General features: G+C 45.6%; 1 protein-coding gene across 9 annotated transcripts in view; it reads left to right on the top strand.

Annotated features, from left to right (window-relative positions):
- Nucleotides 1-27010, top strand: part of LOC145348154 (discoidin domain-containing receptor 2-like) — a 180370-nt gene that overhangs the window by 117278 nt on the left and 36082 nt on the right. For 7 of the 9 annotated variants that reach the window (XM_080196332.1, XM_080196335.1, XM_080196331.1 and 4 more), the window contains 9 exons: nt 3881-4109; nt 6847-6994; nt 9743-9848; nt 10517-10703; nt 12531-12777; nt 14562-14708; nt 16050-16219; nt 17312-17519; nt 26837-26944. In XM_080196332.1, coding sequence (XP_080052458.1) covers nt 3881-4109; nt 6847-6994; nt 9743-9848; nt 10517-10703; nt 12531-12777; nt 14562-14708; nt 16050-16219; nt 17312-17519; nt 26837-26944 — 1550 coding nt within the window. The remainder of the gene's footprint in view (nt 1-3880; nt 4110-6846; nt 6995-9742; nt 9849-10516; nt 10704-12530; nt 12778-14561; nt 14709-16049; nt 16220-17311; nt 17520-26836; nt 26945-27010) is intronic. The other 2 variants (XM_080196337.1, XM_080196338.1) reach the window with 2 other exon arrangements.

Raw genomic sequence — 27010 nt, forward strand, 5'->3', positions numbered from 1 at the left:
GTTTTCATTGTGATTGGGCCAGCTGGCATAACTTCCCACTGAGTTCGATTAGGCCTAAATCATCTTTGAACTGTTTCATGCTTTTGTGACATGTGGAGATTAGCATTTATTACACATCCCTGATTTGTCCCTTAAACTGTCCCCAGACACCTCAGCTATGTGGTCAATGCTTAACCACCCTCTGAAATGGCTGAGTGAGACACTCAGTTTCAGGCACAATTAGGGATGCGCATTAAATGTCAGCCCGGTCAGCGACCCTGCATCCTAAGGATGTATTTAATGAGGGCGTTTTGACCGGTAGCTGAGTTGATAAGCAGACAGGAGAGGATGGACTGGAACTAATCAGATAGAAAGGCCAGAGATGAGATGCAGGGAACTCTTCTTCTTGAACAGAGAGTTGATGTGACTTGGAATACAAAGCTTAAAAGTGCGATGGAAGCAGATTCAGCAGTATCCTCCAAATAGGAGTTGGTTAAATATTGGAAAAGCTAACATTTTCAGCATTGTGGGGGAGTGGAACTAATTTAAGGGGAGACATAATATGAAATACATTGGATTCTTAATGGGTCTGACAGGGTAAATGCTGAGAGAATGTTTCCCCTCATAGGACAGTCTAGGACCAGAGGGTATAGTTTCAGAATAAAGGGGCACCAATTTAAAACTGAGATTAGGAGAAACTTCTTCTCTAACAGGGTTGTGAATCTTTGGAACTACTTGCCACAGAGAGCTGTGGGGGCAGGGTCCTTGTGTATACTTAAGGTGGAGATAGATAGATTTTTGATCATTAAGGGAATCAAGGGATACGTAGAAAGGACTGAAAAGTAGATGTTAGGAATGTGTTCAGATCAGCCATAATCCTACTGATGAATGGCAGAACAGGCTTGAGGGGCCCAACGGCCTACTCCTGTTCCTATTTCTTAAAAGGTTTTATGTGGCCTAATGGTACTATCACTGGATGAGCAGCCCAGAAGCACAGCATAATTAATGTTCCAGGGACATGGGTTCAAATCCCATCAAGGCAGAAGTCGGAACTTAAATCCGATCAATAAAACCAGAATATAAAGCTAGCCACTGTCCATAACAACTATCACCAACTGTTCTAAGAACCCATCTGGTTCAGTAATGGAAGGAAATCAACCCGGTTTTGCCTGTGTGTGACTCCAGACTCCACGGCAATGTGCTTGATCCTTAACTGAAGAAGCCCTTGCAAATCTCTCAGTTCAAGGACAATTATGGGTGGGCAACAAATGCCCTTCCCAGATGACGCCAGGTGAAACCCATGTAATTTTTAAAAAAATTATATAAACACAGAAAATTCTGGATAAACTCAGCAGGTCTGGCAGCATCAATGGAGCAGCATCCCATTAAGGGATGAAGAATGCTAAGAGTGACAAAACATTACAGAGCAGAATGTGTAAATGGGAGCAAATGGCCATGTAGAGGAAGGGTGAGAAATAGCAACTGACAACTAAGGGGTGAGCAAGGATGGTGTGGTTAAGGTGGAATGGGAAGTTACTGTTAAACTCAGAAGGAAAAAATGAGATATTCTTTTGCAGACGCATGGTAGGCTGAATAAGAACATAAGAACTAATAGCAGGAGTAGGCCGTTCTGGCCCCTCGAGCCTACTCCGCCATTCAATAAGATCATGGCTGATCTTTCCGTGGACTCAGCTCCACTTACCCACCCGCTCACCACAACCCTTACTTCCTTTACTGTTCAAAAATTTATCTAGCCTTGCCTTAAAAACATTCAATGAGGTAGCCTCAACTGCTTCACTGGGCAGGGAATTCCACAGATTCACAACCCTTTGTGTGAAGAAGTTCCTCCTCAGCTCAGTGCTAAACCTGCTTTCCCTTATTTTGAGACTATGACCCCCGAGTTCTAGTTTGACCTGCCAGTGGAAACAACTTCCTTGCTTCTATCTCATCTATTCCCTTCATAATCTTATGTGTTTCTATAAGATCTCCCCTCATTCTTCTGAATTCCAATGAGTCTAGCCAACTCAGTCCATCCTCATAAGCCAACCCTCTCAACTCCAGAATCAACCTCCGGAATCGATGGTCTTGCCAACACCATGGAAGGAAAATCAAGGGAGATATATAACTAGGACTGATCCAACACCTTCCCCCCCACTCCCAGCCCCCACACCCCACCGATTTGCACCACTGAGTTCAAACAAATCCACTGGACTAAATTGTTTTTCATGAAAGAGATGAATCATGTCAGTCTTATAGAACCATAGAATCCCTACACTGCAGTTGAACTACACGTTCAACCCTTCAAGTCTGCACCGACTGTCTGACAGAGTATCTTACCGAGGCCCTCTCTCCCATCCTATCTCCGTAATCCCATACATTTCCCATGGCTAATCCCCCTAACCTAAATATCTATGAATAATTTTAGCATGGCCTGTGGATGTGGTGTATCTGGATTTCCAGAAGGCATTTGACAAGGTGCCGCACCAAAGACTGCTACATGAGATAAAGGTGCTGTGTTAGGGGTAATGTATTAACATGGGTAGAGGTTGGTTAACTAATAGAAAGCAAAGAGTGGGGGTAAATGGGTGTTTTTCTGGTTGGCGATCAGTGACGAGTACTGTGCCTCAGGGATCAGTGTTGGGACTGCAATTGTTTACGATTTATATAGATGATTTGGAGTTGGGGATCAAGTGTAGTATGTCAAATGTCACAGATGACACTAAGATGGGTGGAAGAGCAAAGTGTACAGAGGATGTTGAAAGTCTGTAAAAGGATATAGATAGTCTAAGTGAGTGGGCGAGGGTCTGGCAGATTAAGTACAATGTTGATAAATGTGAGGTCATCCATTTTGGTCGGAATAACAGCAAAATGGACTATTATTTAAATGCTAAAAAATTGCACATGCTGCTGTGCAGAGGGACCTGGGTATCCTTGTGCAGAAATCTCAAGGAGTTGGCTTGAGGTGCAGCAGTTAATTAAGAAGGCAAATGGAATTTTGGCCTTCATTGCTAGAGGGATGGAGTTTAAAAACAGTGAAATTCTGTTGCAGCTGTATAAGGTGCTGGTGAGGCCACACCTGGAGTACTGTGTACAGTTTTGGTCTCCTTATTTGAAAAAGCATATACTGGCACTGGAGGGGGTGCAGATGAGATTCATTAGGTTGATTCCAGAGTTGAGAGGTTTGGCTTATGAGGAGAGACCGAGTAGTCTGGGGCTATAATCATTGGAATTTAGAAGAATGAGGGGAGATCTTATAGAAACATAAAAGATTATGAAGGGAATAGATAAGACAGCAGGGAAGTTGTTTCTGTTGGTGGATGAAACTAGAACTAGGGGGCATAGCCTCAAAATAAGGGGAAGCAGATTTAGGACAGAGTAGAGGAGGAACTTCTTCACACAAAGAGTTGTGAATCTGTGAAAGTCCCTGCCCAGTGAAGCAGTTGAGGCTACCTCATTGAATGTTTTTAAGGCAAGGATAGATAAAGGGTTATGGTGAGCAGGCAGGTGAGTGGAGCTGAGTCCAAGGAAAGACCAGCCCTGATCTTACTGAATGGTGGAGCAGGCTCGAGGGGCCAGAATGGCCTACTCCTGCTCCTAGTTCTTATGTTCTCGTGGCAAATGCATCTAATCTGCACATCTTTGGACTGTGGGAGGAAACCGGAGCACCAGGAGGAAACCCATGCAGACGTGGGACGAACGCGCGAACTGCACATAGATGGTCACCCTAGGCCGGAATTAAACCCAGATCCCTGGTGCTGTGAGGCAGCAGTGCTAACCATTGTACCACCATGCCACTTCCAATGTCCTCTTACAATGTAAATTAGTGAGTTGGAGGGAGACACACTGAGTATCTGTATTCACACTGACTCTTGTATCTGTCTGTCTGAATCGGAATCTGCAGGTTGGATACAGAGCACGGGGATGGGGCCTGGTGCCCGGCCAAGTCTGTGTTTCGCGATAGTACAGAGTTCCTGCAGATTGACCTGCGCAAGCTCTGCTTCATTACCTTGGTTGGCACCCAGGGCCGCCATTCCAATGGGCACGGCAATGAATATGCACGTTTCTACAGGCTGCAGTACAGCCGCAATGGTCAGCGGTGGATGACCTGGAAAGATCGGAGAGGAGAAGAGGTAAAGAGATCACTGAACTGAAAAACAATCTGTGTTTTGAGTGCATATGTGTCAACATGTTTTGTGTGTGAAAGTGTGTGTCTGTGTGTGTGTGTTGTACATGTGTTGTGTGTGTGTAGTATCTTTGTGCAGTGTGAGTATCTGTGTGTGTGTTATGTCTGTGTATAAGCCTGTGTTTTGTGTGTGTGGTGTTTGTGTGTGTTTAAGTATATGTGTGTGTATATGTGTGTGTATATACATCTCAGTACAAATACCTATCTGAGATAGTAGTTGTGGCTTCCTGGGAAGCTCATTAATTCATGAATGAGCAGATTGTGGATTGGAGTCCCTCTCTAGAGAATTGAGTCTAAAAAATCTTAGGCCGACACTGCAGAGCAGTGCTGAGGAAGTGCTGCACTGTCAGTTGTGTCATTTTGTTTCCAGCGGGCTATTAAACTGAGGCCCTTTCTGTCCCCTCAGCTTGGTGTAATGTTACCACTCTGAGGACAGGCAGGATAGCTGTCCTCAGTACCCTGGCCGATATTTATCTCAGTAAGAAGTCTGACAACTATCCACATCACGATATTTATCTCTCAATATCAGAAAAACAGGTTAGCTGGCCATTGCTGTTTGTGGGAGCTTGCTGTATACAATTTGGCTTCCCTCTGTCCTACATTACGAGACACTGCACTTCACATGTACTTCATCGTCTGTGAAGAACTTTGGGGTGCATGGAGGTTGTGCAAGTCTTTCTTGTACTGTGAGGAGTACAGTTGTAAGGATGAAGTGCAACTTCACCCATATTGGTTCTGGACGGAGGCAGCACTTTGATAGACAAGATGATGGAGAGATGTTGTCTTAGCCACGCCGTTGTCTGTTACTAATAGTCCATAGCATCATAGAATCCCTACACTGCAGAACAAGGCCATTCAGCCCATCAAGTCTGAAACAGCATCCCACTCAAGCCCTTTTCTCCGTCCTATCCCTATAACCCAGCACATTTACCATGATCAAATCACCTTACGTGCACATCCTTGGACTTGGGGAAATTGGTAACCCAGGGAACAGGTGGAGGGGACACAGGTTTAAATCCAACCTGGGCAGTTGGTGGAATTTAAATTCAATTAATAGATAAAAACATCAGGGGCAGAATTTTCCCATTGTCCGTGTCGGGCAGGAGATGGACCATGCAAAGGTGTGTTGACCTCGGGCAGGATTTTCCAAACTTGGGGCGAGCGTGGCCAGAAAATCCTGCCCCCAGAGTTGAAAAGCCAGTCTTAGTAATAGTGCCCCTGAAACCATTGTCAATTATTGTACAAAAAAAAATCCATCTGGTTCACTAATGCTGCTTTAGGGAAGTAGGTCAGCCATTCTTACCGAGTCTAGCTGACATTTCTTTTATTCATTAATGTGATGTGGGCATCACTGGCTGAGAACCAACAGAGTCAACCACATAGCTATGGAGTCACATGTAAGCCAGACCAGGTAAGGATGACAGATTTACAAATTTTTATTGCATTTAAATTTTACCATCTGCCTTGACACGATTTGAACCCAAGTCCCCAGAGCATTACCCTGGGTTAGTTGGTTACCAATTCAGCAACAACACCATTGTACTACCACCTCATGTGACTCCAGATCCACAGCAATGTGTGGGGGCTGGGCGAACAAACTGCCTTGCGACCAGTGAATCCAGCTCTCGAATAGATCATAGATCTGCCTGATAAATGGGTTATGTAGTTTAATAGACTGCCCACAGTACAGTGAATCAGCCAATCAGTGCACTGGTTCGTGCTTTTGGATGAGAGGATTGTCAGCCAGTGTAGTGAATATGGACAAACTTCCCAGCAATACAATGAACATAGACTGATCAACAGCATAAACCCACCTTCCCCTCAAACTCTTTGATCCCTTTAGCTCCAAAAGCTATATCTAATTTATTCTTGAAATCACACAATGTGTTGGCCTCAACTGTGGTCAAGAAGGTTCATTTCAAATTCAGATTTGGAATTTTATGGCCCTTCGTTCTAGACTTCACTCACAGGTGGAAGCACCTTCTCTGAGTTTGCCGTATTGATCTCTGTCCTAGTTTTAAAGGCCTCTAAAACTAGGACAGAGTTCAATACGGCACACTCAGAGAAGGTGCTTCCACCTGTGAGTGAAGTCCAGAACTAAGGTCATAAAATTCCAAATCTGAATTTGAAATAAACCTCTTATCCTCTGGGGAGCAGTGGTTCAAATCCCACGTGGTTGTCAGGCAAGTTTCCCTGCAGGGGGATTTAAACTGAATTGATAAATTTGGTCTTTAAAGCCCAGTCTTCATAATCATGGTGACCAATGGTGACCATGACAACTATCATCGAACATAAGAAATAGGAGCAGGAGTAGACCATCTAGCCCTTCGAGCCTGCCCCGCCATTCAATAAGATCATGGCTGATCTGAAGTGGCTCAGTTCCACTTTCCCGATTATCGATTATCAGAAAAATTTGTTGGGCTCACTTGAAGGAGGGGAAATCTACCATCCTAATCTGGTCTAGGCCTACACATAACTCCTGACCCACAGCAATGTAGTTGACCCTTAACTGCCCTCTGAAATAGCCCTAGCAAGACCATCAGTTCAATGCAGGATGGGCAACAAATGCCGCTGATGCTCACAACTCTTAGTTGTTAGTTCTGGTGTTTCCAGTGGATGATAGCCTTCTCGAGTACCTTAATTGAGTTTCTGTGCATTAACTTTCCCTTTCTTCCCTCCTCCAGACTATTAAAGGGAATGAGAACCCTTATGATATTGTGCTGAAGGACCTGGGCCCCCCGATCATTGCCCGCTTTGTGCGATTTTACCCAATGGCGGACCGTGTAATGAGTGTGTGCATGAGGGTAGAATTGTACGGCTGCCCCTGGCCGGGTAAGTGAAAATTCAATTCTTTTCCAGCTCCCCAGCCTGCTGGCTCAGTTGTGGCAAAGTGGGTGATTTTATTTGATTTGATTTATATTGTCACGTCTTAGTATACAGTGAAATGTATTGTTTCTTGCACGCTATACAGACAATACATACCATTCACAGAGAAGGAAAGGAGATGTTGTAAAATGTAGTGTTACAGTCATAACTACGGTGTAGAGAAAGGTCAACTTAATATAAGACAGGTCCGTTCAACAGTCTGATGGCAGCAGGGAAGAAGCTGTTCTTGAGTCAGTTTGGACGTGACCTTAGACTTTTGTATTTTTTTCCCGATGGAAGAAAGTAGAAGAGAGTATGTCTGGGGAGTGCGGAGTCTCTAACTATACTGGTTGCTTTTCTGAGGCAGCGAGAAGTGTGGACAGAGTCAATGGATGGGAGGCTGGTTTGCGTGACGGACTGAGCTATGTTCACAACTCTTTGTAGTTTCTTGCAGTCTTGGACAGAGCAGAGGCCATATCAAGCTGTGACACAACCAGAAAAGATATTTTATATGGTGTATCTATAAAAGTTGGTGAGCTTCATAGCAAACATGCCAAATTTCCCTAGCCTCCTGAGAAAGTAGAGACATTAACAGAAAATACTGGAAAATCTCAGCAGGTCTCATAGCATCTGTGGGGAGAGAACAGAACCAACGTTGAGTCTAGATGACCCTTCGTCAGAGCATCAAAGTAGAGAATTGGTAGGCTTTCTTAACTATAGTGTCAGCATGGAGGGACCAGGACAGGTTTTTGGTAATCTGGACACCTAGAAACTTGAAGCACTTGAAAATTTCCACCTCAACGCACTGATGTAAACAGGGGAATGTCCTTTGCTCTGCTTCCTGAAGTTGATGACTATCTCCTTCATTTTACTGACGTTGAGGCAGAGGTTATTGTCATCACACCAGTTCGCCAGATTCTCTATCTATTCCCTGTACTCTGTCTCATCATTATTTGAAATCCAACCCACAATGGTGGTGTCATCAGCAAAACAAGTTGGATACTCTTTTTTGTGAGTCAGAAGGCCGTGGGTTCAACTCCTCCTTCTAGAGCCTCCTTCAAACCTACTGACCAAGCCTGAGCTAATGTTTCCCTACATGGCTTACTATCAAATGTTATTTTATAACATCTTCTTTGGACATTCTTATGAAATTAAATTCTTGCATCAATATAATCAGAGAAATGAAACTCTCCAGAAGCAGCAGTGCCACTGGGATTGGTGGACACTGTTGGTGATGTATCTGGGGTTTGAGGAGGCCAGCTACGCTGGATCATGACCTTGGCTGACCCTGGCCGTTCCCACCTGCTGGATGTTATGGTCCCGACGATGACGAAGCAGAACCACCCCCTCCCCCAATCCTGCCGTTAGCCAATGACAAGCCACCTTCCCTGGCATAAAACATACTGTGGGAGAGCGCAGAAAATCCTGTCCAGTGCATCTGATGTGTGCAGGGAAGGCAATTTCTTGCCAGACCCTGTGAAGGATTTGGAGAGTTTGGGGGTTGAGAAGCCAATTGGGGGTGTCAATGAGGGGGTAATACCTCCATGGTGGGGAGGGGAAGGTGGAGTGGGAGGAGATGGCAGGGAGGTAAGGAACCCTCCCATGGGTGCAGGGAGGACAATAACAAGGGACTGCCCCCTACCTGCTCCCAGCCCATGCACAGGGAAACTTACCAGGGGCTGGCTGCATGGCATTGTGTGGATTGAGGCCCTTTAGCGGACATTATGGGCCTCTCCTACCACATTTTAAATGGTGGCAGAATGCAGCCCTTAATAATGGCCACTTAAGGGCCTCAATTGGCCCAGTGGTGGTTGGCCTCCCAGCACTGCCCCTGTCGCTGCTAAATTTGCAGAAGGTGAAGTGATTGACAGGCAGGTGACGGGCAGGTGACTCACTGAATTTTGTGTGACACCCCCACCCATCCCCAAGCTTGCAACATCCCCACCCACCTACTCTCAAACCACCGACAAAGGACCAAATGCAACCCGTTGCAGGTTTTCCAGAAAAAAGTGCTGCAAAGCCACGCCCGGCCCTAATCACCAGAGTTACTCAAATCAGTTTTGCAATTGTGGTCAGGAGATATCCAAGGGCAGACGCTAAAACTTCATCGTCACTGGGGCCAAAACCTTGCAACTCCCTCTCCGATTGTGCTGTGTGGGTGCACCTGCACCACAGGGACTGTAGTGGTTCAAGAAGGCAGCTCACCACCACTTTCTCAAGGGGCAGTTTGGGACGGGCAATAAAAATGCTGGGCCTACCCAGTAAAGCCCACACGCAAATGCACAAGATCTTCAAGTAGTGTAGATGATGGTGTGGGTTTCCCAGTAGCAAGGGGAGCGTTCATCGGGAGACCCCATTGATAGTGGCAGGATCACAAGATGCCACTGACAGTGAGTGACGTGCTGCCTCCCGCTGCCATGGGACACACCACGGAGGTGGAGAAAAATCCCACCCAGTGACTTGATCTCCACAGACTTCTGTGGTGGAGTATTTCAAGGTTCACCACTTGTGCACAATCTAAAAACAGTTGCAGCTACTTCAATCTCTCTGAAAAACTGATGTAACCGAGCAAACACTTGCTCGGTTAATGATTTAATGACATAGCAGCACACTCGCCAACCTGCGCACTCGCCAACCCAAAATAACTGACAGACTCCCTACTCAGCCAAGCTGCACCTGGCTTAATCCGAGACTCTCCTTTTCTCTCCCTGGCAGATGGGTTGAAGTCGTACAAGATTCCCATGGGCCAGACAATGAACGTGTCCGGGCTGCCCTTGGTGTACCTGAACGACTCTACTTATGATGGACATCGAATTTCAAGGTATACCCTTCGTGTGTGGAGAGGGAAGCCGCAGTAAACATGATTAGGAACTGCAGATCATTTAGCTTGTGTACTCTGTGGGCCAGAACCTCAATCTCTCAAAATGCAAATGAAATAGCACAGCAGTAGTAAATTCTCCAAACACACATACACACACACACACACACACACACACACACACTAACAAACACATGCACACAGATACACACACACACACACACACACACCAGTGTAAAGATACAGCCAGTGTAGAGACAAAAGCACACACACAAACACATAAATACATACAGCACATGTAAATGGACTGAGACAAACATATGTGCTAACATAAACACTTACTTGAACACACACAAATGCACAAAAACACGTAGACAATAGTACATGCAAATGACCAATGTCTCTTAAAAAAGTTATCCAACACATGTCCTATGGTTCTCAGTCTTGCACATTTCAACTGGCCCTCAACATCCCACAGACCACTCAAAGAGGGAGGGAGGGAGATGGAGAGAGGAAGATGGAGGACTGGTGGGCTGGGCGAAGGTTACAGGAGACTTTCCATATTGCCACACTCCATCGTGTGCACAAAACTAAAAAATAGAAAATCCTGTTCCCCTCTTTCTGTGGAGCAGCCGAACTCTAACTGCAGCCTTATCCCCTCCTTTCCTCAGCATTCAATATGGGGGACTGGGCCAGCTTACAGATGGTGTCCTGGGCATGGACGACTTCACCAAGAGCCACGAGCTGTGGGTCCGCCCCGGCTACGACTATGTGGGCTGGCACAACCGGACCATGAGTAGCGGCTTTGTGGAGATTGAGTTTGAATTCGAGCAAGTCTTTGTGTTCAGCTCTATGAAGGTAAGATGGTGGCTGCCATATGGTCAGCAGCATCGGGCACCCAGCAGAGATTCACAGAATCCCTACAGTGCAGAAGAGACCATTTAGCCCATTGAGTCTGCACGGACTCTCTGACAGAGTATCTTACCCTCTCCCCTGCCCTATCCCTCCGATCCCACATATTTCCCCTGGATAATCCACCTAACCTACACATCTTTGGACTGTGGAAGTAAAGCAGAGCACCCAAAGGAAACCCATGCAGACACAGGGAGAATGTGCAAACTTCACAAAGAGGAGTGACCCAAGTAAGATACATATATCACTTCAGTTATACTGGTAACCAAAAAAAAAACTACACGACAAAAGTCAGCAGAATGGGACAACCCTGTGCATGGGCAACGGTCAACAAAATGTCTCAAGGGGCCGCATTCAGTACCCGAAGGGCTGCATGTTGCTCATCGCTGCTCTTGAGAAAAAGAATTCCTCAATCATAAACGTGCGTCTCTTATTCTGAAACTGTGCTCCCTCGTTCTAGAGTCCCATCCCTCACCCCTCTGCCCCCTGCCCACCCCCTGGCCATGAGGGAAAACATCCTCTCAGCATCTATTGTGTCAAGGACCCTTCAGTTAGCATGGAGGTACAGAAATCTTGCTACAACAGAGCAATTGTGTGACCACACCTTGAGTACTGCGTTCAGTTTTGATCTCCTTAATTAAGGAGGTATATACCTTCATTGCAGGCAGTTTGGAGAAGGTTCATGGGCTGATTCCTGGGATGAAGGAATTTGTTATGAGGAAAGTTGCAGCAAGTTGGAGTTTAGAAGAACGAGAGGTAATCATGCTGAAACATATCAGATTCTGACGGGAACTCGAAAGGATGGATGTGGAGAGGATGGCGGCGGGTATGCAGACTCGGCAAATAAGTTCAGCATAAGGGGGCATCTTTTAAAGTCAGAATTGAGGAGGAATTTCTTTCCTCAACTGGTCATTAGTCCTTGGTATTGTCCACCCATTATAGTAGTGAAGGTTGGGGGATTTGGATATATTCAAGGCTGAATTATACGAGCGTCTAACTCTGGGTGCTTTGTTTCCTCTCATAGTCCAAAGGTGTGCAGGTTAGGTGGTTTGACCATGCTAAATTGCTACTTGGTGTCCCAAAATGTGTAGATTAGGGAAATATATAGGGATACGGGGAGGCCGGGATGCCCTCAGAGAGTCAGTGCAGACCTGATGGACCAAATGGCCTCCTTCTGAACAGCAGGCATTCTATGAAGTGAAGAGCAGTGTGCTCCCTCTGTGTCCAAAGTCTAAGTATTTATTTTCTTTTTACCTTTTGAAGTTGATGATGGTTCTGTTAGTATATAAACAATTAAGCATTTTATTTAACTTGTTATGAAATATGCAGTTAATCTTATTCATGGGTTGTGGTTAGTAAACAAACCCGATTTCAAGCTTGAGGCACACTGGAGATGAAGGAGGCCTACTCATGGGGTCCACTCACTCGCCTGGGGTTTGCCCATCATTGCTCAAGAGAGTTGTAAATCTTTGGAATTCTCACCCCCAGAGAGCAGTGGAGGCTGGGTCATTAAATGAATCGAAAGCTGAGTTAGACAGGTTTTTGAACAATAAAGTGCAGGGTTATTGTGGTGAGGGGAGAGGGGAATGCAGTGAGGAGGCAAGGGGGAAAGTGGACTTGAGGCGCTGATCTTACCGAATGGTAGGGGGCAGCTTGAGGGGCTGAATGGCCTACCTTTCCTTTCCCCCAATTCGGCCACCCCACTCTCCCCATCTCTTTTACTCTTATTTAACTATTCAAGTAACTAACAATTTTGCCCGAATCTGTCCCCAGGTCCATTGCAACAACATGTTCTCCAGGCAGGTGAAGATCTTCAAATTAGTGGACTGCTTCTTTAAAGCAAGCCCCTTGGTTCCCTGGGAGGCCGAGTCTGTCAGCACCACCATGGTTCTGGACAATAAAAACCCCAGCGCCCGCTACGTCACGGTGCCGCTGAATCACCGTGCCGCCCAGAGCATACGATGTCGCTTTCACTTTGCGGATTCCTGGATGATGTTCAGCGAGATCACCTTCCAGTCAGGTAGCGGTGGGGAGGGCGGGGGAGGAGGTTGTGAGAGGGTAGTGGGAATGGGTTGTTGGCGGGAGAATGTGGAGAGAATGGGGTGTGGGAGAGAATGGAGTTGGGGGGAGAATGGGGAGGAGAAAAGGGGGTAAGTTGGGGGTAATGGGGGTTTAAATTGAGGAGGGGGAGGAATGGTTTGGGGGGTGGTGAATGGAGAGGGAGAATATCTCACCCAGACTTCAGCACAGTATCAGCTGAACCCCTATCCATGGCTGCCCGATCCATATCTGGTCCCGATCTCTGCTGTGGGTTCGGCCTCATACGTTAAGCACTCCCCACCCGGCTCGCTCCTCACCTCCTTCCTAACCTAGTTCTTGGTATATATATCTATATTATATATGTAGGAACCATGATAAAATTCTCATTCCTGTTTGTAATTCTCTTCCTCACAGAGCCTCACCACCTCCACCCTAGATCTCCATAACCTCCGTCAATTTAAAAAACCTATGCACTCTCTGCCCTCTGACAAATTCTGACCTCTTGTGCATCCCCAGTGGGGGCACCACTCACGTCCTGTTTCAAATGGACTTGATGAGGGTCAGTTCTCTCTGTGGGGACCATGAGGCTCCATGCAGTTCAGGAACAGCAGGGGACATCTAACTTAAACCCATACATCTAGGGTGGGGAGGGCGGTGACAACTTGCCTTATCCAATTGGTCAAAAGGCAAAGGATCGCTGGATGTTGCAGCAGCAGATAATCGCTGCCTTTCCCTCACCCCTCCAGCCAGGATCACAACAAAAAATGGCCAAAACGGCAGTCCAGTTTGCTAGTGAGGGATGTTCTTCGGCTGCAAGACAGAAGCCGGAACATGAGCATCGTTTTCTGTTTGCAGTTGCAACGGCAGCTCAACAAAGGGGCCTGAGTATATTCAGTTGTTCCTACTTGTTTGAGTTGCCAACTCTGGCTCAACACCATTTCTGGAGGTTCCCCCTGCCTCCCCACCACCCTCAACGTCTCCACATCACCGATCAAACAACAGCCCCCCGCCCTCAACGTCTCCACATCACCAATCAAATAACATCTCCCCCCCCCACCCTCAACGTCTCCACATCACCGATCAAACAACATGTCCATCCTCATGGTGTGTCACCTTCCTAAGCCAATTGGGGAATAGGCTGTGCTTTCCTGATTGGATAGTTATAGCGGCACAGTGAGGGTGGCATAGTGGATAGCACAGCTGCTTTACAGTGCCAGGATACGGGTTCAATTCCAGCCTCATCTGTCTGAAGTTTGCACATTCTCCTCGTGTCTGCCTGAGTTTTCTGCAGTTGCTCCAGTTTCCTCACACACTGCAAAGATATACAGGTTAGGTGGATTGATCATGGTAATTTACCCCTGAGATTTATACGTTAGGGGGATTAGTCATGGTAAATGCATGGGGTTACAGAGAGAGGGCCTGGGTAAGGTGTTCTCTTGGAGAGTGGGTGCAGACTCGATGGGCCAAATGGCCCCCTTCTTTATTATAGTGATTCTATGATTCTAGGCTTGTAATCAAGCATGGTTTTTTTTCACCTTAAACATTCACAAATAATGAACAAAAGTGGGCAAAGAATACTTTTCTTAACATTTTTTGTGTTAGTTTTGCTCCAGGCAGTATCCTGAAGGTTAGGCTGTCATTCACAGTGACTTCAGGATCAATAGAGAAGGGGATTGGCAACCCTGTGGGAGGTCAAGTTGAGCAAGTGGAACTTCCTTCAATGGTCATTCCGCACACTTCACTTATATGTTTCTGTTCTTCTAGGCATCAGTCCCACAACCCCCCTCATCCCTGGCCTACAGCCACGAGGTCCTGCTCCAAGGCAAAGGGAACCATTCACTCCTTCGGCAGGAACAGCAACTGTTGGTTATCAGCTCACAGAGGCCATAACAGGAACCCTCAGTAACCCAGGTAAAGTCATTGCTACCACTGTGTTGGTGATACTGCACTTGCATAGGAGGGTGCTGTGCACAGTTCAGTTCCCCTGATGTAAGGAGACATTTACTTGCCTTGGAGGCAGCTGGAGTCCATTTGAGGTATGCAGGGCCTGCCCTTACAGATGCAAACCGTATCTTTTTTTCTCTTCGTGTAAAACCCACAACCCCAAATATAGTTAGGACATTACACAGTATTAAAAGATTGAGTGCAAAAACTAGACAGATACGTCAGTGCCTGCTGTGACCTTGGAACGTCCCAGAGTGCTCGATTGCTATTCAAGTACTTTCCGCAGTTATAGTTACAGCCAACTTGTGGACAGTAGTATTCCCAGCTGAGGAACAAATATTGGTCAGGACATCAGGAATAACTCCCCTGCTCTTATTCAGAAAGTGGGATCTTAACCACCCAGCTGAGAGAGTCTAGGCTTAATGTTTCATCCAAACGACGGTACCCCTCACAGTGTTGCCCTCCATCTGTAATGAACTTGAAGTGGCAGATTAGGACCGGAATTTTCTGGCTGTTCACGCCTCAGAGAGACAGAGAATTTGACGCTCAGCCAAATCTCCGTTCATTGCAGCAGGACCAGAGAATCTGGCACTCAGTTCCTGTATTCATGTCTCTGGAGTGGGGCTCAAACCCACAACCTTCAAATTGAATTCAAATCCAAGGATTAACACCTTGGACGATTTCCATACTCTTCTTTAAAATACATTGGGCTCTTTATCAGCCCCCTAAGAGGGCAGAAAGGGACCTTCTGCTTATCATCTTTTTTTTCCATTAATTAATGGGATATGGATGTTGCTGAGCCAGCATTTATTGCCCATCTCTAATTGCCCTTAAACTGAGAGCCTCCCCAGGCCATTTCAGAGGGGCATTTAAGAGTCAACCCATTGCTGTGGGCCTGGAGTCACATACAAGCCGAACTGGGTAAGGAAAGCAGCTGGCAGAACACCTACAGGCACTAGCGAACCAGATGCATTTTTTACAACAGTCAATAATAGTTTTGGGGTCACCATTAATGAGATAAACTTTTAATTTTGGATTTTATTAATTGAATTTAATGTCCACCAACTGGTGTGGTGGAATTTGAACCCAAGTCTCCAAAGCTTTAGCTTCTGTATCATTAGTCCAGTGATGTTGCCATTTCACCACCATCTCCCTCATGCCCATCCCCTGAGATTTGAACCCACAACATCTGAGTCAGAGACAAGAGTGACTTACCAATGAACTGTGAGGTCAGGCACACACTACTGATGTTTCAGGCTTTTCTTCTAGTTGCACTAACGTGTACAGTGTCTTCTCTTCCCACCCCAGATCTTGATTCATCTGTCTACCTCTCCCCGAATGCAGGCCGGCCTGTCCCCAAGGCTGACAGCAGCAACACTGCCATCCTGATTGGCTGCCTGGTGGCCATCATTCTCCTCCTGCTAATTGTTATCTTCATCATCCTCTGGAGACAATACTGGAAGAAGATCCTTGGCAAGGTAAGATCTCAGGGCCCAGCTGGGGTAAGGGGTAGTTGGAGAGGCCATGTAGGCCACAACTTGGCATCCTGTGACCAGGTCTGGCCTTGCAGGGCATTGCAGAAGCTGCAAAAAGAAAAAAAAAACAGCTTTAGGGCGACACGGTGGCACAGTGGTTAGTACTACTGCCTCATAGTGCCAAAGACCTGGGTTCAGTTCCAGCCTCAGGTGACTGTGGGGAGTTTGCATGCTCTCCCTGTGTCTGCATGGGTTTCCTCTGGGTGCTCCTACAGTCCAAAGATATGCAGATTAGGTTGATTGGCTATGCTAAATTGCCCCTTAGTGTCAGAGTGATTAGCAGGGTAAATACATGGGGTTACAGTGATAGAAATTGTTGTCAATGGAGAATCGATGGGCTTTGTAGGGATTCGATGATTTTATGGGCACGATCTTACCTGCCATTCAGAGCATGCTCCCACTGCAGTGAAGTTGAAGAAGTTGGCCGCTAGGATGGGAAATCCAGCCGACGTGGGCAGTGGTAAAATTCTGGCCTATGATTCTAAGAATGGTTATAGCAGTTGGCCAAGATTAAACTGGCTGAGGCTCATTAATATAGAAAAACAGAAGGCTGAGGGAGAAGTTATTTGCTTATTCAGCAGTTGGACAGGGTAGAAATGGAGAAGATTCTTCTCCCTCTGGGACAGTCTCAAAGCCAGGGGCTTATAAATCTACAGGAGCAGCGAATGAGGTGCTTCAACTTTCCAAAGCTTTGCTTAGACTGCACATGGAATACTGGCATCACACCTCGGGTAGATATAGAGACCTTGGAGGAAATACAGCTTTGATTTGCCGGATTGATACCTGGAATGCAAAAGGATCAAACCATAGGAAAGGTGGTTGGGGGGGGGGGGGGGGAGTTCAATGATGGTAATGCTATTGAATGTAAAGAGAAGATGGTTAGATTCTCTCTTGTTGGAGATGGTCAATGCCTGACATGTGTGTGGCGTGACTGTTTAACCGGGCAGGTGTGTGCCCAAATGGGAGTTTGCAACTCACCCCCTCTCCAAGTTCCACCCTTTCCCATTAACTAATGTGCTCCTCTCTTTCTTGTAGGCACAGCGCCGGATCTTGGATGACGACCTCACCGTCCGGCTCTCAGTGCCTGGCGACACAATCGTCATCAACAACACACAGCCCAGCTCCTCCACAAACCACCATTCCAACCTGTATGAGCGCATCAGCTCCAGCGACCTTGAGTACCAGGAGCCCAACCGGCTTCGCATGAAGCTCCCCGACCTACCGCAAGGGGCTGAGAACTCAGGTAAGGTGTGAGGGAGGGCTTCAGTTGCCAGGCCCAGCCATGGAAAGAAATTGTCCTCTCACAATTGTGCTGTTAGGAAGAAAAGGAGAAGATCAGCGACCAGTCAGCCAATCTGTTTAGATGGTGTCGTTCAAAGGGCAAATGCTGGTCTGGTCTTTGATGGATCTGGCCTATTCTTTTTGCAGTAATGCCATGGGAAACTTTATATTCACTTGACAAATGGACCTTGCACCTGTAAAGGATATTTAAGATTCTTGGACCATTTGATAGTTTGTCTGTACAAAAATTGTTTCCTCTGGTGGGGAGATATCTAGAAGAGAGAGCAAATAGTAGGGGGCCGGAGCAGTGGGACCTGGGTGCACATGTGAATAGATAATTGAAGTTAGCAGGAAGGGTAAAGAGAGCATTTGACATTCTGGGCTTTGTTAATAGGGACATAGAGTACAAAACCAAGGGGACTATGCTGAACTTATACAAGACACTCGTTAAATCTCAGCTGGAATATTTTGTCCAGTTTTAGGTGCCACACTATAGGAAGGATGTGAACGCATTGGTGAGAGTGCAGAAGATGTTTACAAGAATGATTCCGAGGATGAGAAACTTCAGTTATGAGGATAGATTGGAAAACTTGGGACTGTTCTCCTTGGAGAGAAGAACATAGAACATAGAACATTACAGCGCAGAACAGGCCCTTCGGCCCACGATGTTGCGCCGAGGCTAAGAAGGCTAAGAAGAGGCTTGATAGAGATATTCAAAATCATGATGGGGCTGGACAGGGTAGATGGGGAGAAACTGTCTTGCTGGTAACAGGATCGAGAATGAGAAAGCACAGATTTAAAGTAATTTGAAAAAGAAGCAAATGCGCTGCAAGAAAAAGCTAGCAGGCCGATCCAACAAGTAGTTAAGAAGGCAAATGGCATTTTAGCCTTTATTGCAAAGGGATTGGAGTTTAAAAATAGGGAGGCTTTGTTGCAATTGTGTAGAGTGTAGGTGAAGCCTATCTGAAATACTGCAAAGAATTTCAGTTCCCTTACCTAAAAAAAATATAGTAAAATTGGAGGCTATCTAAAGGAGATTCACCAGGCTAATTCCTATCAGGAAAGAGTGAATAGTCTGGGTCTATATTCCTTGGAGTTTAGAAGAGTGAGGGATGACCTTATTCAAACATAAGATTCTGAGAGAGCTTGCCAGGGTAGATGGTGAGATGTTTTCACTAGTGGAAGAGTCTCGAACAAGGGGACATAGCTACAAGATAAAGGGTCAATCATTTAAAACTGAAGTGCATAGAAATTTCTTCTCACAGAGGGTGGTGAATCTCTGAAATTCTTTGATCCAAAGTATAGTGGAGGCTGGATCATTAGAAGTATTCAAAATGGAGGTGGATAAATATTTGATGGATTGAGGAACAGAAAGCTATGAGGAAATGGCACAGAGAAGGGTGGAGGCCAGCATAGACCAGCCATGATCATATTAAATGGCAGAGCAGGCTGGAAGGGCCTGGTGGCCTGCTCCTGTTTCTATGTCTTATGTTGCGTTCTTGTGAGAAAAATCTTTTTCACAAAACAAGTGACTGGGGTCTGGAATATACTGCTTGGAAGTGTGATGGAGGCAGGTTCAAGCGAGAGAATCATTTGAATAGAAACAATGTGCAGGAGTACAGGGCAAAGGCAGGAGATATCCAGAAGGCATTAGATAAGGTACCAGATCAAAGGTTACTACACAAATTAAGAGCCCATGGTGTAGAGGTAATATACTGGCATGGATTGATTAGCTAACAGGAAGCTGAGTATTGATATAAATGATATTGACAATCTATATAAATGATTTGGATGAAGGGATGGTGGCTAAATTTGCTGATGACACAAAGATAGGCAGGAAAGTAAGTTGTGAAGAGGATTTAAGGAGCTACAAAGAGATATAGAGGACGGTTAAACAAGTTGGCAAAAAAATTTGGCAGATGAGGAATGTGCGAAATTGTGAACTTGTCCACTTTGACGGGAAGAATAGAATATTATTTAAATGGAGAGAGATCGCAGAAGAGAGATGCAGAAGGGCCTGGGTATCCTGATACACGAATCTCAGTAAGTTCATGCAGGAAGTGATTAGGAAGGCAAATGCAATGTTGTCTTGGAAAGAGAATGGCATAAAAAAGTAGGGACCCTTTGCTGCAGTTTTGTATGCCAATTAATTTAGGAACCATATGCGTTCTTGGCCTTTTGATGTAGTGCAAATGTGTTGTAATTCATTCGATCCAATGTAGTCTTTCCTGGAATATTGCTACGTTAGTGCTGACTGTACAGAGGTTTTGCACTGTTGGGCATCTTGGTGGGATTGAAAAATCTCAGCTGACCAAATGAGTAATGAAGTGACAAATAAGCTGTGATCAGCCTCTCAAACATAGAGATCCTTGTCTTCTGGTGAATTTTACACCAGGCATTTATGTGTGTTCACAACGTCACATGGAAAAGATATGAACAGAAGCTTCTACCATGTTCTCCTAACATAACTTTGTTATATGTTGACATCTTACTTCATCTAACCCATCAACATCTCTTTCTGTTCCTGTCTCTATAATATATTTATCTAGCTTTTCTTTAAATGCATCATTATGGGAGTTACCATTGACTAGAAATTGAACTGGGCCAGCCATACAAATCCTGTCCATCATCTACAAGTCACCAGTCAGGAATGTGACGTAAAACTCTTCACTTTTCCTGGATGAGTGCAGCTCCAGAAAAATTCTAGAAGCTCGATACCACCCAGGATAAAGCAGCCCCGCTTGATTGACACACCATTCATCCCCTTAAATATTCACTCCTTATACCACCAACACACAGTGGCTGCAGTCTGTGTCACCTATGAGATGCATTGCAGCAACTGACCTCCTTCGACAGCACCTTCAAAACCCGACCTCTAGCAACTACAAGGACAAAAGCAGCAGATGCTTGGTAATCCCCTCCACCACCTGCAAGCTCATCGACTCACTTCCCCCACCCACCTCCACTTTCCACAAGTCAAACACCACCCTGACTTAGAACTATATTGTTGTATCTTCAGTCGATGGATCCAAATCCTGGAACTCCTTCCCCAACAACACTGTGGGTATCTCTACACCACGTGGACTGCAGCAATTTCAACGGGTGGTATGGTGGCACAGTGGTTTGCACTGCTGTATCACAGCTCCAGGGATCCAGGTTCAATTCCAATCCTAAGTGACTGTGTGGAATTTGCCTGCATGGGTTTCCTCCAGGTGCTCCGGTTTCCTCCCATATGCCAAAGATGTGCAGGTTTGGTTGATTGGCCATGATAAATTGCCCCTTAGCATCAGGGGAATTAACAGGGTAAATACATGAGGTTACAGGGATAGAGATAATTGTCAGTGCAGGCTCAGTGAGCTGAAATGTCCTCCTTATGCACTGTAGGGATTCTATGATTCTATTCTATGATTCTAATTAAGGATGGCAATAAATGCTGCAATGCCCACATCCTGTAAAAGATGTAAAAATGCATCTAAGCCAAGTGCCTGAATTGAAACTTGTGATAGTGATTTCTACATTCTCCACTAGTCACTGGGTAAAGTGGTCTCTCCAGAATTCATGATTAGATTCTTAAGTAGCTACCCACACTTATTACCCTGCCAACTATCAGGTTACCTTTTATTCCTTCTTCCAGTGAAAAGAACCCTAGCCCAATTTTGATGGGTGTAAGTTCTCATATTGTTCTTTTGTGTACACTTTCCCATGATTCTTTGTTATAACATGAGACTAGAACTGCGTGACCTAACCAAGATCCTATGCAAGTTAACATAGCTTCTTATGCTTTTTAATTCTATCCCTCTAGAAATGAACCCCAGCACTCAAACTTGTTTTGTTGTTGCCTTATTAGCCTGTTTGGGTCTTTTCTTTCAACGGATTTTCTTTATTCTCTCATGGGGATGTGGGTGTCACTTGCTGGGCCACCATTTGTTGCTCATACATAATTGCCTCAGTGCCTTGCTAGGGTCACTTCCAGGGCAACTAAGAGTCAACCACATTGCCGTGGATCTAAAGCCACAAGTAGGCCAGACCAGGTAAGGATGGCAGATTTCCTTCCCTGAAGGGAATATTAGCGAACCAGATAGGTTTTTACAAAAACGAAAAGCAGTTTTCACAACCATCATTGCAGTGATGAGCTTTGTATTCCAGATGTGTTAACTGAATTTAAACTCTACCAGTTGCCATGGGAGTGAATTTGAACAGAAAGAAGTCTCACAACACCAGCTTAAAGTCCAATAGGTTTATTTGTAGCAAACACCACAAGCTTTTGGATCAGACTGTCCCTTTGTCAGGTGAGTGGGAGTTCTGATCACAAACAGGGCACAAAGACACAAACTCAATTTACATGAATAATGATTGGAATGTGAGTCTTTATAGCTAATCAAGTCTTAAAGGTACAGACAATGTGAGTGCAGAGAGCATTAAGCACAGGTTAAAAGGATGTAGTTTGTTTCCAGACAGGAAAGTTAGTGAGATTTTGCAAGTCCCTTGAGTTCATGTCACACTATCTGTAACCCCACAACTTGCCTGGACTTGCAAAATCTCACTAACTGTCCTGGCTGGAGACAATACACATCTCTTTAACCTGTGCTTAATGCTCTCGCCACTCACATTGTCTGTACCTTTAAGACTTGATTAGCTGTAAAGACTCACATTCCAATCATTACTTGTGTAAATTGAGTTTGTGTCTTTGTGCCCTGTTTGTGATCAGAACTCCCACCCACCTGATGAAGGGACAGCCTGTTCCAAAAGCTTGTGGCGTTTGCCACAAATAAACCTGTTGGACTTTAAGCTAGTGTTGTGAGGCTTCTTTCTGTTTGTACCCCAGTCCAATGCCAGCATCTCCACATAGTGAATTGGAACCCATGTCCTCGGAGTATTACCATACACCTCTGGATTACTAGCCTTGTAAACACAGTAAAAAGTCTGACAACACCAGGTTTTAGTCCAACCTATTTATTTGATAATATACTCACAAGCTTTCGGGTTAGCCCCTTCGTCAGGTGAATGGAGAGTTCTGGCCTCAGACAGAGCATATAAAGCACAGACAGTTTAGAGATTACTGATTAGAATGCAAATCCTTACACCTAACCTGCTGTTCAAGACCTGAAGTGGCTGATAATGTGAGTGGAAGGAGCACTGATCACAGTTTAAAGAGATGTGTATTGTCTCCAGACAGTACAGTAAGTGAGGTTTTGCAAACCCAGGCAAGTCACGGGGGTTACAGATAGTGCGACATGAACCCAAGATCCCTGTTGAGACCGTCCTCATGTGTGCGGAACTTGGCTATCAGTCTCTGTTCAGCGACTCTGCGCTGTCGTGTGTCGTGAAGGCCGCCTTGGAGAATGCTTACCCGAAGGTCAGAGGCTGAATGCCCGTGACCACTGAAGTGTTCGCCAACAGGAAGGGAACAGTCTTGCCTGGTGACTGTCGAGCGATGTTCATTCATCCGTTGTCGTAGCGTCTGCATGGTCTCCCCAATGTACCATGCTTCGGGACATCCTTTCTTGCAACGTATCAGGTAGACAATGTTGGCCGAGTTGCAAGAGTATTTACCATGTACCTGGTGGACGGTATTCTCACGTGTGATGATGGTATCCATGTCGATGATCCGGCATGTCTTGCAGAGGTTGCTGTGGCAGGGTTGTGTGGTATTGTGGTCACTGTTCTCCTGAAGGCTGGGTAGTTTGCAAACTACCTTCCTGTTGGCGAACACTTCAGTGGTCACGGGCATTCAGCCTCTGACCTTCGGGTAAGCACTCTCCAAGGCGGCCTTCACGACACACGACAGCGCAGAGTCGCTGAACAGAGACTGATAGCCAAGTTCCGCACACATGAGGACGGTCTCAACAGGGATCTTGGGTTCATGTCGCACTATCTGTAACCCCCGTGACTTGCCTGGGTTTGCAAAACCTCACTTACTGTACTGTCTGGAGACAATACACATCTCTTTAAACTGTGATCAGTGCTCCTTCCACTCACATTATCAGCCACTTCAGGTCTTGAACAGCAGGTTAGGTGTAAGGATTTGCATTCTAATCAGTAATCTCTAAACTGTCTGTGCTTTATATGCTCTGTCTGAGGCCAGAACTCTCCATTCACCTGACGAAGGGGCTAACCCGAAAGTTTGTGAGTATATTATCAAATAAATAGGTTGGACTAAAACCTGGTGTTGTCAGACTTTTTACTGTGTTTACGCCAGTCCAACGCCGGCATACCCACATCATGATTACTAGCCTTGTGACATTACCACTATACCGCCGTCTCCCTTGTTTTGTGTATCTATAATCCCCAGACCCTCCTGTTCCTCTATCGCGATTATAGGTCCCATAAATGCCCAACGCCATAAAATGGAGTAGCTTGTAACTGTGCACAGAGCATCATGGCCAGTGAATGCCAGCTGCATTGGCAGGGGCCTTCATTCTGAGGCATCGACAATTATCACCGTCTACGGGCCACCACATTAAAGCTGATTCTTCTTTTATATTAATTTATGGAACATGAGCATAACTGGCTAGGACAGCATTTATTCCATCCAATCCTCTTCCCACACCTAGTGATGCACTAAGGCAGACTTTTGTCTATTTCTATAGCTAGTAATTCCTGGAACAAGTCGCTAGTCTGTCGCCAGAAGGCTTATTGCTTGAGAGGCAGGGGTGGGGGGAGAACACTCCACATCGAGTGTGGCTGACCAGGAGTCTCACCCACTTAATCTGTTTGAATGTGAGCTGAACACACAATTTTTGGCCATCAAGTCCTGGAGTGAGACTGAAACCTGAAGCTTCTGGCTCAGAGGCAGAGATCCCACTCACTGCATCACAAGACCATCATTTATTGCCTGTCCTTAATTACTATTGAGAAGGTGATGGTGAGCGGAACAGTGGGCGGTACGGTGGCACAGTGGGTAACACTGCTGCTTCACAGCACCAGAGACCTGGATTCGATTCCAGCCTTGGTTACTGTGTGGAGTTTGCATGTTCTGCCTGTGCCTGCATGGATTTCCTCTGGGTGTTCCAGTTTTCTCCCATAGGTCAGGTGGATTGGCCATGCTAAATTGTCCCTAAGTATCCTAAGATGTGTAGGTCAGATGGATTGGCATGGTAAATGCACAGGGTTTGGGGATTAGAGTGGGGATGGGCCTGGGTGAAATGCTCTTTCAGAGTATTGGTGCACACTTGGTTGGCCGAAAGGCATCCTTCTGCACTGTAGGGATTCTATAAATTGTATGGATTCTTGAACCACTGCAGTCCATACCGTTTTAGTATTGTGCTGTTAGGGAGGGAGTTCCAGGATCTTGACCCAGTAGCAATGAAGGAACGCCGATACATTTTCAAGTCAGGGTGTTGACTGGAACTTCCAGCTAATGTTAGCATTCTGAAAGCTTCTTAATGAACCCTATATTTTGCGCTTTGTAGTAACCATATTCCATGATTTGATATCTTCTGCAGACCTTGAAATTCCCAAGGATTCAACTCGTTAATGTAAATGGCAAACATTAGGGCTTCCAGCACTAATCCTGTGGAATTTCCTGCTTCTAACCAATCTGAATAACTCACTTTAACCTCCTACTCTTTGATCCTATCAAGGGGGATGGGGTGCAGGATGCAGAGAAGAGGGTGTTTCTCTTCATTCATCTTCGCTACTTATTTAACTGGTCAAATCAGCTAGAAATTACGCCTCCTTGCATGATTGACATGTGATATTTAACTGCACAAGCTCATAAGTACATAGGAACATAGTAACAGGAGCAGGCCATTCAGCCCCTTGCATACATTTGGCCCTTCAGTTACTTCATGACTGTTCTGACCCTCAACACAGCCAGGGGAAACATCTTATCTACATCTACCCTATCACACCAAGAATTTTGTAAGTTTCAATGAGGTCACACCTTATTCTTCAAAACTTGAGGGAATACGGACCCATTTTTCTCAATCTCTCCTCATCAGACACTCCCACTGTCCAGTGATTCATCTGTCAAAATGAAATAAAGGTATAACTATCTATCACAGCTGTCACTACATTACAAAAAATCCCATTCATGAAAGCCCATTTAAAACTTTTATATCTCAAGTACTTAATTCCTTATAAAAGCAAACAGACTTGTATTTATAACCCCACATCAGAGACAGCTTATCTTTTCATAATCTCTTTCAGCTGTCAGTCAAAGCACCCTGAACATTGCAGGGGCTAATTATTTATCTGATACCTGTCTCGCCACTTGAAACTGTGTCTGAATCCGTAAATAACCCAGCACGATTGCTTTCAAGTGAGTGGCATTTCCAAAAAAAGCAGGCTGCGATGCAAAATTACTTCTTTTGACAAACCACTAGTAAAATCTGAGGTTTTTTTTCATTCAACTCATGAGGGGAAGAATATATTTGGGCATAAAATGGGTAATATCACATTGGCTGCTTTGTTGTCTGCCCAGTGCAACATCTGATGCTGATTGAAGTCAATGTACCTGAATATTGGCCAGGATGTAAATGGGCAGACAAAGTAATACCCACAATGAATTTCCACCCAGAGAGTTGTTGCCACTGTAGAGAGATAGACAGCTTGTACTTTTCAAGTGGGTTAAGGAAGGTTTGGGAGTGATGGGTGGGGGGGCAGTGACAGGAAATTAGGCATGGGCGCAAAATAAGTCAACTACTCATTATCAAGTGTCACTGAAGTCAGTGGGTCTCCATGCAGGAGTGCGCAGGCAACAGGTGGCTGGCTGGACAGTTTTACTTCCTCACACATGTCCAATTTCACCCTCAATGTGTCTTTGCGATTGACACCCATTGCTTTGTGATCTGTTCTTTGTTATCTAATCAATGGATGGACTGATAAGAGGGAAGAGTGGGAGGAGGCTCATTATGGGTCAACAACACCACCATGGACCAACAGTGCTGTCTGCTATATGTCACTGAATGCAATAACATTCATGGTATTAATCTTTTGGATGTGTAATAGTTAGTTTCTGCCTCCAGAGCCATTTGAGGCACACTGAGTTTGGTAGCTGATAGGAATGGAAGTGGTAGTGTCCCAAGAAAGGATCACAAGAGGTGCAGTGTTCAGATTGGGATGGGGTAGGTGTTGCAGAAGACACAGCTCCATGGGACTTCCGTATCATTGTGTTGTTCTCCCAGTGTCCTTCTCCCCTTCCCCAACTCCCACCCCACCCCATCCACATCCCCCCACCTCCCTTGCCCATCCTGCGTTTGTGCTATTCCATCCTGTTGTTTGTGCTCATCCATCCTGTTGTTCATCCACCCTGTTGTCTTCCCTCCTCTCCGACAGCTCTTCTGTTAAACAACCCAGCCTATCACCTTATACTCTCTGCAAACCGTCACCTGATTGGAGGCCCTGGCTGCACTTTGGACCAGGTTAAGCCAATCAACACTGATGGTAAGGACCTCACCAACTTGGGATGGCGATTGGATTGGGTTGGGTTGAGTGGGTGGGTGGGGGGAA

Source organism: Carcharhinus amblyrhynchos, chromosome 9 (genome assembly GCF_965287045.1).
Source record: "Carcharhinus amblyrhynchos chromosome 9, sCarAmb.v2.hapA, whole genome shotgun sequence".
Taxonomy (NCBI): domain Eukaryota; kingdom Metazoa; phylum Chordata; class Chondrichthyes; order Carcharhiniformes; family Carcharhinidae; genus Carcharhinus; species Carcharhinus amblyrhynchos.